The sequence below is a fragment of the Aegilops tauschii genome, chromosome 2, assembly GCF_002575655.3.
Source record: "Aegilops tauschii subsp. strangulata cultivar AL8/78 chromosome 2, Aet v6.0, whole genome shotgun sequence".
Taxonomy (NCBI): domain Eukaryota; kingdom Viridiplantae; phylum Streptophyta; class Magnoliopsida; order Poales; family Poaceae; genus Aegilops; species Aegilops tauschii.
The window spans coordinates 642,896,288-642,906,947 of NC_053036.3; the positions used below are offsets into that span (position 1 = coordinate 642,896,288).

Below are 10,660 nucleotides of genomic sequence, written 5' to 3' on the forward strand. Positions count from 1 at the left end.
CACCGTTATTGGCATTAGCTCCTACCAGATTAACTATAATAACAGAGAGATAAGGCCATCCCATGGACTGAACTGATTCTGTCATTTGAAGATGGATCTCTAGAGGTTCCATGCTGCTAAACCTAAACACAAGAACAATTTTTAGCTATAACCAATAGACTATGAAGCTGAAAAGATCTGCGCAACATCTAGTTCTTTACCTCCTCCTAATTATTATCTCTTTTATGTAATGGCAGAACTTACTTGGTGCAAATCTAGAGACCTGAGGTGCAATGTCTAAAATTAGCTTGCTTCGCAAAGAGCAAGAGTACACATCTCAGTTGTTGAAACATAGGACCATAGCCATCTTCCTACATATATATGCTTTAGAGTGAATGTGTGCCTCCAAGATACCTTTAGGCATGTATTGAGTCAGCAGTGCTATGAAATTCAAGTTGGAACAGGTATTCAATATCCATATCAAGTTGCGATGCCGAGCCATACACAACACTTGAGATTCAGGATCAAAGCTCCTCACGGCATGCTCAAATTAAATGTTGAGCACTTTTATCGCGACAAGCAAACCATCGTCCAGTTGGCCCTTGAAAACTTTGTCGAAACTTCACTGCAAGTAGGGTGTCCTCGTTGAAATTTCCGGTTGCAGGAATCTCATGGTAGGATACTAGTCTATGGCTGATCGGATCATCTTATCTTTTTTCATGATTAGTGTTGGCTGGAGCTTTTTTTTCATGGTCCACCACTCTTATCTTGAGGAATAGATACGTGAAGCATCGCTAGCTGTGAGGCTATTAATTAAAGAGTGAGCTGGATGCCTTAAAAAGGAAAGAAAAGGACACGCACCATCTACTGCCGCAATAGGAAACGCATCTTTGGTCTGAACCGTCCCTCGCTGCATCTCTATTCATGTTGTTGAGTATAATGTTTATTAAGAAAGACGAGATAGATTAGGATTTGTTCTGGCTTGTCTTATACTTCAAATAGATGATTGTACTCTTATATATATGCCCACGAGGCTCAAGCAATATAATGAACTATTTTATCAATCTTCTCTCTTCCTTCTAACATGGTATCAGCCTAATCACGATCTAAACCCTAGCCGCCGCCGCTTCCGCACCCGCGCGCCGCCCCCGGGACGGTCGGCCTCCATGACCGCCGCTGGGGGCTGCGCCGCCTGTACCTAGGGTTCGTCCGCCGGCCGTGTTTGCCGGCTGCCCTAAAGAGTCTTTTCCCGAGCCTTTGCTCCGGGTTTTTTCGCTCTCTCGCTGGTCGTTTTAATCGGCGTTTTTCTTTTTGTTTTCCGATCTAATCTTGATCGGTTTGCGTCGCCCGCCGCCGCCATCGACTCCCGTGCGCCTCTACTCCGACCCCGGCGCGACCAGCCGGCCTTTCCTCTGACCCGGCGGCCACGCGCGCCGAGGCGGCCCGTCAGGGCCAGCCGCCGGCCGCACGTCGGTCCGCCCGTCGCCCTGCACCGGCCGTCACCGCCCTGCTTCGACCGGGACACCTGCATCGCCCCGACCCGGCGGCCTCGCGCCATGTGACGGCCAATCATAGCCATCGCTCGCGTGCTGGCCTGCCCATCAATCCACATCACCCGCCTCCGCCTCGTCTGCACGGCGGCCCGACGGTCTACCTCGCCGGCCTCGTTCTCGGCTGCGTCGGGACGGCTACGTCAGGCTCGTCGGCTGCCTCAACTCGGACGCCGCTGCTCCGTTGGTCGCTCGGGCCTCGCTGCCCGGGCGCCGGCGCTTTGGCAGCCCGGGTGCCGGTGCTGACAAGCTCGTCCGCACGACGTCTCACGCCGTCCGTCGTCGCCGGCCTCATCACGGACTCCGCCGCCACCCTGCCTCCAGCGAGCGGCGTCCCCAACCTCGCGCGCGATCGGCTTGATCACCCGCTCGCCGCCGCGATCCGCCTCATCTACGCCGCGCGACCGACCTGGCCTGTCGATTACGCGCGCCTCCGCAGGTCCCGTGAATGTCGTCCCGAGGACCGCGCGCCTGTCCGCCGATCGAGCATCAGGCTGCCGCAGCGTCGTCCCGTCGGGCCGCCGCGCCGCCGCCCCGTGGTTCTCCTCGCGGCTGCATCCACTCGTGCGTCGCCGCTACGTCGCCCCTTCGGTCCGTAGTGCCGCGATACGCGGTCCCCGCCGCCGCCCTGAGGCCGTCCACGCGGTTGCACCGACTCGCGAACCGCCGTTGCGTCGCCCCTTCGGGCTGCAGCGTCGCAGCCCGCGGGCCCCGCCGCCGCCCAGAGGTCTTCCCGCCGTCGTCCCGACCCGCCTGCCGCCGCTGCGTCGCCCCTTCGGGCCGTAGAGCCGCGACCCGCGGTCCACTCCGCCGTCACCGCACGTCGACCTCCCGTGGTATGCGCCGCGCCGTCTTCTTTGGCGCGGGAACGCCACCGTCCGCGTCGGTCTTCGTCACGCTGTCAAGGTTCTTCGCCTACTTCGAGCACCGCCGCCGCCGCTCTTCTTTGGCCGCCGCCGCCGCTACCTTCGTAGCCGCCGCCGCCCGTCCACCCCCTTCGTCTTCGTCCAGCACCAGCCCGTCGCCAGCGTCGCCGTCATCTACCCCGACCACTTCGTCTACTCCGACCACCGTTGGTGACATCAGCCCCGCGCCGATGGACGCCGCAATCGTCGTCGAGTTCTTCTCTGCTGGCCTCTCCGACTTCTTCGACATGGCGTACAACTCGTGCAGGTCCCAGTCTCCACGTGCCCGGTGCTGGAAACACCGCAGCGTGCCTTCGTCCACGACGTGTCCCTAGGCCTGGCAAGCCTCGTGCGGCGCTTCGTCAACTTCGTCTTCGTCCGTCTAGGCATGCCCGGCGCTGGCAACACCGGTGCGTGCCTTCGTCTACGATGTGTCCCTGGGCTTGGCAAACCTGCCGCGACGTGTCGTCAACCACATCTTCTTACCGGCGCACCACTACTTCGACACCACTGCGCCTATGCTAACTCGGCGCCCCCTTGCGCCCATGGCTCCACGGCGACATCCTCGACACCGGCTCCCCGACTCGATATCGACCACGGCATTCTTCGCACCACTACCTCGACCATGGCTACACCACCCTCCGCTCTCGGCTACCTCGACAAACGGCACAAAGGGCTACCACCTTGCTTGAGCAACCTTGTCGGTTTCAACTCCAGCCACGACTTCCGCGATGCGTCGACCGTTACGACTGTGGGGGGGGGGGGGGGGGGGGGGTCCGTCGGCTTGCCTTCGGATTCTTCTCCATTCTCACCGTCTGCGTCGCTACCGTTGTGACTGCGGGAGGATGTTGAGTATAATGTTTATTAGGAAAGACGAGATAGACTAGGATTTGTTCTGGCTTGTCTTGTACTCCAAGTAGATGATTGTATTCCTATATATATGTCCACGATGCTCAAGCAATACAATGAACTATTCCACCAATCCTCTCTCTCCCTTCTAACACATGTCTCTCTTCTCTTCCCCACCGAAAATTCCTCCCAATCAGTGCAAACTGCTCACTCGCTTCACTCTCCACCTCCCTCTTGTCAACACGATATCCCAGCGGAGGCATCAAGCCCCCGCCACCGCAACGCCGTCCGTCTTCTCCTTCTCATCCATCGAGGTCTGTACCACCGCACAGATCGATAAAACGGCGGCATAGGAGCGCTGTTCGGTCTGAAGTTTTTACGGACGTCGCCGCCCTTACGAGTCTTCAGTCCTCGCCACATCTAGAAGAACTCGCACGCAACAGGCCTTCTGAAGGTAATCAACTTCTTCTTCCCCGAGCATAATTATCTCCGGATCTACTGCTGTCGGTTAATTAATCGTGTTTAGGATGCTGTTAAGTTCCATCATGCTAGAGATGAATGCTCCTATTGTTAATCGGTCATGTTATGGAGATATTCTTCGATATATCTGCTCTCAAATGATTCATTTACCAAAATAAGTAAATAAATCAGTTTGATGTATATGTCTGCTCTCTGCTCCGAAACTAAGGCTTCAGGGCTCCTGCTGCTGTTCCCCAGAATTTTCTCTTATAGAAACTACGTGCTAGCTTGTTAACTTGAGAAACTCCCGCTCCTCTCTAATCATGTCTAGAATGCTGTCAAGTTCCGTCATGCTACACAGAGAAACTGCTAGACCTCTCCCTTTTGTTGATCGGTCTAAATTCAGATTCATTTCACCAACTAAAAATCAAATTCAGACTAAGTCTGAGCTGCAGGTTCCCCAAACTGCTACACCTCTCCCTTTTTTTCAGTCCCGAGGACGTTTCTTCTGAATTTCTTACAGAGGTTTTCACTTATTAGCAACCATCCTCACTAAATAAACTTTCTGCGATGTTGCAGGTCCAACACCAGCTACCGGCTGAGAGGCTGCTACCGTGCGGCACCGAGTATGGCCGAGGTTGTGACCGGAGCAATGAGCACCCTCCTTCCTAAGCTAGCCGACTTAATCACGGAGGAGTACAACCTTCACAAGGGTATCAGGGGCGAGGTCATGTTCCTCAAAGCTGAGATGGAAAGCATGGAGACAGCTCTCCTGAAAGTTTCCGAGGCACCAATCGACCAGCCACCGGACATCCAAATCAAGCTTTGGGCCAAGGCTGTGAGGGACCTGTCATATGACCTTGAAGACAGCATCGACAGATTCATGGTGCGCATCGAAACCCATGGACAAGACAAGTCCCATAGCTTCAGGAACTTCATTGATAAGAGCATCAGCTTGCTGACCAAAGGCAAGATTCGTCATAAGATCGCCATTGATATCAAAGACATCAAGAGCCGCATCAAGGAGGTCAGCAAGCGGCGTGATAGGTACAAGGTTGACAATGTGGCCGCTGCCAAGTCAACTGATCCAAGTGTTGATACCCTTCGTTTGTCAGCCTTGTATACAAAGGCCAGTGAGCTTGTCGGCACTGACGAGAAGAGCCTTGAGGTAGTCAAAATGTTGACGGAGGGAGATGAGGCTTCCAAGAAACAGCTGAAGGTGGTATCCATTGTTGGCTTAGGTGGATTAGGCAAGACAACACTTGCCAATGCAGTGTATGAGAAGCTTAAAGCGCAATTTGATATTCAAAAACAAAAACCGCAATTCGATTGTACGGCTTTTGTTTCCGTGTCTCTTAATCCTAGCATGGAGAAGATTTTCAAGAGCTTGCTCCATCAACTTACCAACCTGAAGTACGAGAATATTGAGGCAACATGGGGTGAAGCGCAACTCATTAGCGAGATAAGAACATTCCTTGGAAACAAGAGGTATGTGTATGTGTCTGTGTTCCTACCGTATCATTTCGTATATGGATAACAAAAGAAAATTGTATTGGTGTGAGCCGTGTGACGCTCAAAATGTTCTCCACTTTGCATTTAAGATGGTAAACTTTATTAGGTAGCTCATCTCTTCTCAAAATATGTGAACTTATGTAAACTTGTAATATATATGTTTTGGTAATAATTGAAGGTACTTGATTGTTATTGATGACATATGGGATAAATATGTCTGGGAAGGCATCAAATGTGCTTTTAGAGAGAATGGGCATGGAAGCAGAGTAATAATAACAACCCGTATTCTTGATGTTGCGCATCAAGCTGGTGGCGTTTATCGGCTACAGCCACTTTCTGTTGTTGACTCGAGGAAGTTGTTCCACCGAAGAATATATGAGACCGACAACAAATCACCACCTAATCATTTGGTTGAAGTATCTGAGAATGTTTTAGAAAGATGTGGTGGAGTGCCTTTAGCTATCATTACAATTGGTAGCCTGCTGTCCAGTAAAAAGGGAAGAGCACATACACATGAGTATTGGTCCAAGGTGTACAAATCTATGGGTTCTGGACTAGATAATAGTCATGATGATGTTAAGAACATGAGAAGGATATTATCCGTCAGTTACTCTGACCTACCTCCACACCTAAAAACTTGTTTACTGCATCTCAGTCTGTATACAGAGGATTATGAGATTGAAACTGAGCCATTGATATGGAAATGGGTGGGTGAAGGTTTTCTAAAAGAAGAACGGGGGATGAGCTTATATGAAGTAGGAGAGGATTATTTCAACCAGCTCATTAATAAAAGCTTGGTCCAACCAGTAAAAATTGACAATGTGAATAAAGTGCGTTCTTGTCGCATACACGATATGGTGCGTGACATGATCACTTCCTTGTCAAATGAAGAGAATTTCCTAACAACAATTGGTGGTCCGCAGCCAGTGAGTCTACCAAGTAAGATCCGCCGACTGTCTGTCCAGACATGCATTGAAGATGTTGCTAATCAGCTGCCACCCATGGGATTGACCCATGTGAGGTCACTTACTGTGTCTAATCCAGCTTTCAGTTTGTTGCCGGCATTGTCGGGTTTTCCAGTCCTACGTGTGTTGGATTTAACTGGCTGCTGGGAGGTGGATAATAATCATTGGATGGATATATGCAGTTTGTTTCACTTGAGATATTTGAGTTTAAAGGGTACCTCTATCACTAAGATCCCAAAAGGGATTGGGAATCTACAATTCCTACAAGTGTTGGACATCAGATTCACTGGAATAGTGGAAGAGCTTCCATCAACCTTTATTCACCTAACACAACTGCTGGTAGTCGACATGCTTGATAGCATCCGTTGTGATGTGCCAAGGTGGATGTGCTCCATGTCTTCCCTCTTCTCCCTAAGCATCAGAATGAAAACACTAGGAGAGGAGGACTTTCAAGTCCTCGGGAGCATACCGTCTCTCAGGGAACTGCACATACAAGTGAGGAATTCTACACGAGGCAGACACAAATGGTTCGTTGTTGGCAGTGGTTATCCATTTTGGTGTTTAACAAGGTTCAGTGTCGAGACTAACACCATGCAGTTGAGGTTTGCACAAGGAGCCATGCAAAGTCTGCACACCGTTGAGTTATTTTTTCATGATGTGTTACTTCAATTTGGCGATTTCATTTTGGGCTTAGAAAACCTCTCTTCACTTGAGAATGTCAATGTCATGTTTTACAACGACGATGACAACAAGACGAGAAATGTGAGAAATGCAATAGAGAAAGAGATCGATATGCATCAAAACATGCCCAAATTGATGTGGGAAATCTGGGTATGTTCTAACAAGACGAGAAATGTGAGAAATGCAATAGAGAAAGAGATCGATATGCATCAAAACATGCCCAAATTGATGTGGGAAATCTGGGTATGTTCTAAATATTCGGTAACTGTTTCATATATATATATTAGCCATATGTTTGTTTTACCTTAAATACAGTTACCGACTTCTCTTCTTTTTAACCTCATATTTTTCTACAATGTTACTTATCTATCATTTTTAAATATTAGCCATTTTTAGTGATTTTTTTCATAAGTACACTTATTAATTTATTCTATCTGTTCGTTGATTGTAGATTTATTTTACATTATGCTTATTTATCTGATTGTACTTCTGGTTTGTGACTGTTCTAATAGTGTAATACTGAATCGTTTCTCTGGGTCAACTAGCTTGCACCATGGGTGGTAGGTTGGCCTTTAGATCACCCTTCTCAAGCTTGTGTGTTGGGAAATTACCACCACAATGGTTTTTTAAGATGCCAATGTGACTATGCATGTTTTCCAGATGAGGAAGTAGATTAGGCTGAGGGAAATGATTTGGAATAGTATCCTGATCATACTTATGTTGGACTCGTTTCTGTTGCAAAAAGGATGTTTCCATCAGATAAAAAAATTCATTCTTTCGCACAAGATTTATTACATAGTAAAAACTCCGAAAATGTTTCCATAATCCATCCAAGGAGGTGCGAGGCACAAGATTTTGGTTACCGAATGGGGCATTTTTACCGAGGGGGACCGATAAATGTGGTTACCACGGTTACCACGGATTTCGAGAAAATTTCGAACAAATTTCGAATGAAATTTATAATTGAATTTTAAATTCAAATTCTTTCAAAATAGATATAGATAGCACTTGAACTTATATTTATCATAAAAGAGCTAGTAGCTCAGTGGAACGTTGTCTACGCACATGCTGGGAGGTGCTGCCACTCTTTACTATACATTGAGCGTTTGAATTCAAAAAATTCAAAAAATCGATTTTTTTTTGCTGGAAATGCCTATTTACCGAGGGGGACTGAAATATGTGGTAACCATGGTAAATCTCGAAATTTCGAGCGGTAACCAAAACCCTGGCGAGGCATTATATAGTTTGTTAACTTCATAGTTGGCCGTATGCATCGTTATGATGCAGAGGCCGGGGAGTCCCCCTTTTCGAAAAAAATAGTTGCCTGTTCATATGTTTTTTTGCTGATCACACTAAAACAGAGACGGCCTACATAACAGTTATAATGTTTCTTGTTATTCACTGACAGGAAAGACGTCGTCATCTTGAGCTTCGTCACCAGGCCCGGCGGACGTACTTGCAATGTATAACTTAACATCCTCTAAAAGTATCTCATACAAGTTTGGCCAGTCAGTATATTCAAATGAAGAAAGATACTTTTTCTGTTCAAATAAATTCTTCCTGAAAACAAAGATTGTGGCCGTACTCAACTTTTTTAGAGGCTTTGCTATTTCGCTAGTAGTTGTCAGTAATATAAAATAGGAGATTGACCGAATTATTAGGAGTATAAACGTGATTAGGATAGAGTTAAGGACATACTTTAAATTCAGTCGAAATCGTCCGTTTTACTCTCGCGAGGGGGGATGTTAGAAGTATAAGCATGATTAGGATAGAGATAATGGGATAGATATAGAATTAGTTTAAACCTAACATGTCTTGTCTTACTCCAAGTCTTTACCCCTCATATACTTCTATATATACCTCATATGAAGGTCAGATCAATAACAACATACAACAACAATTCCAGTCCGCCTATAGTTTTTACATGAATATCGGAGATTAGCGATTGATACACATTTTTTAGGGCACTAACCCATTCAGAAAAATTGAACTATATATATATATATATATATATATATATATATATATATATATATATATATATATATAAATGTTTCCTACAAGCGGTGGTAGTTACCACCACTTGCATTTTGTATGTTGTATGTAGTATCTATCAAATTGGAGAGTATATACGCGTAGTATGTAGTATATAAAAATGATTAGGTAGTATATATACTATTTTTTGGTTAGTATGTATCATATTTTGAGTAAATTCTTTTTCACGTGTAAATATATACGTATTTCACAAATATAAAAAAAACCGTGGGCCAACTTGCAATTTTCTCATGTCACTCGCTTTGAAGTATCTTATATATAGTATCTGAACATACTTTCGATGAGACATGTAGGGTAACTACCCCCAGGTGATAGGATGGATTTTCCATATATATATATATATATATATATATATATATATATATATATATATATATATATATATATATATATATATATATATATATATATTGTTACTTGTTGGCATTTTTTGTAAACTTGGAATCTCACATCACTTGGTGAAGGAAAGAATAGCATGCATGATAAAACGAACCCTAAACGCTTCTCCGCCTAGAAAAAAATATTTCCTGTTTTCAACCTGTTCACGTGTTCTTTCCTTGAATATTGGGCAGGTGTTAGCGACCAGGCTCGCCAGACTCTGGAGAACCTGCCGACTGAGCTGCTAGATGATGGTCTTGCTCGAGAGCTGCGAGAGATGGTACAGGTTCAGAACCAAGTGCAGGATCTTAGCGACGATGAGTAGGATGCAAACTTGGACACCTGAGCGTTGGCCTCGATCGTGGATTGAATTGCTTGCAGTGATTTGTATTACTTTGAGAAACATCGTGGACCAGTTACAACATACATTGGCTGATGGTCTAGATGGTGACACTGCAGCCTTGCAGGCACAGATGGCCACCATCAGGTTAATTACAACTCTACCACCTGTGTGGATATAATAACTGAAGATGTACTAGAATAGCAGCACACCAGCACCATGCATGCTCCATTTGCGATGGATGTAAAAAAAATGACTTGTTTTCCAAACCCTATATTTCTCTCAGATTGATATTTTTACAGTGTGCATTAATTAGTTGATGAACATATCATGGCACATACTCTTCGACAATGGTGGTTACTACATTTATATGCACACTTGATGGTTTTGATCCTACTGAACTAGTTAGGAAACGCGCCTTGGCACGTGGTGCCTGGCTCAACATATTGCCTCATCATGTAAACAAAATACCTATTGTTGAGTAGTTGAAAATGGATCAGTTTGATGCATCAAACTAACATCAGAAGCATGGCATTGCCTTTGTGTATAACATAATCATGCCCAACACATAGTACCTGTCCAAGCAAATGCCAAAGGGCTGAGCAATCGGTCATTACCAAGTGCAAAGCAACATTTTTGCTCCGTGTTAGAAGGGAATAGAGAGATTGGTGGAATTGATGATGTATTGCTGAGCCTCGTGGACATAGATATAGGAGTACATGATCTTCTTAGAGTACGAGGCAAGGTAGAATAAATCGTAAGGCTATCCTAAGTTTCCTAAATAACCATGATACTCAACATCCCTCATAGTGACAATGGTAGCGACGCAGACGGTGAGACTGGAGAAGAATCCGAAGGTAAGCCGACAGACATCCCCCCACAGTTGTTACGGTCGATGCATCGCGGGACTTCTGGCTGGAGTGAAAACCGACGAGGTTGCTCAAGCAAGGCGGTAGCCCTTTGTGCCGATGTCGATGGTAGCCGAGA

At 46.3% G+C, this 10,660-nt stretch overlaps 1 protein-coding gene across 3 annotated transcripts; it reads left to right on the plus strand.

The window, feature by feature from the left end:
* The first annotated feature begins 3,398 nt into the window (after positions 1-3,398).
* LOC109775753 (disease resistance protein Pik-2) lies at positions 3,399-9,945 on the plus strand. 3 transcript variants are annotated; one of them, XM_020334450.4, is made up of 5 exons: positions 3,399-3,737; positions 4,322-5,230; positions 5,433-7,143; positions 8,309-8,363; positions 9,528-9,945. In XM_020334450.4, the coding sequence occupies exons 2-5, from the start codon at positions 4,371-4,373 to the stop codon at positions 9,656-9,658; spliced, it is 2,757 nt and encodes a 918-aa protein (XP_020190039.1). In that variant the 5' UTR covers positions 3,399-3,737; positions 4,322-4,370; the 3' UTR covers positions 9,659-9,945. The 3 variants fall into 3 exon arrangements, with proteins under 3 accessions (XP_020190039.1, XP_020190040.1, XP_020190041.1); XM_020334451.4 differs by having other exon boundaries at positions 3,445-3,737; positions 5,433-7,050; XM_020334452.4 differs by lacking the exon at positions 8,309-8,363 and having other exon boundaries at positions 3,445-3,737.
* Positions 9,946-10,660: the final 715 nt, after the last annotated feature.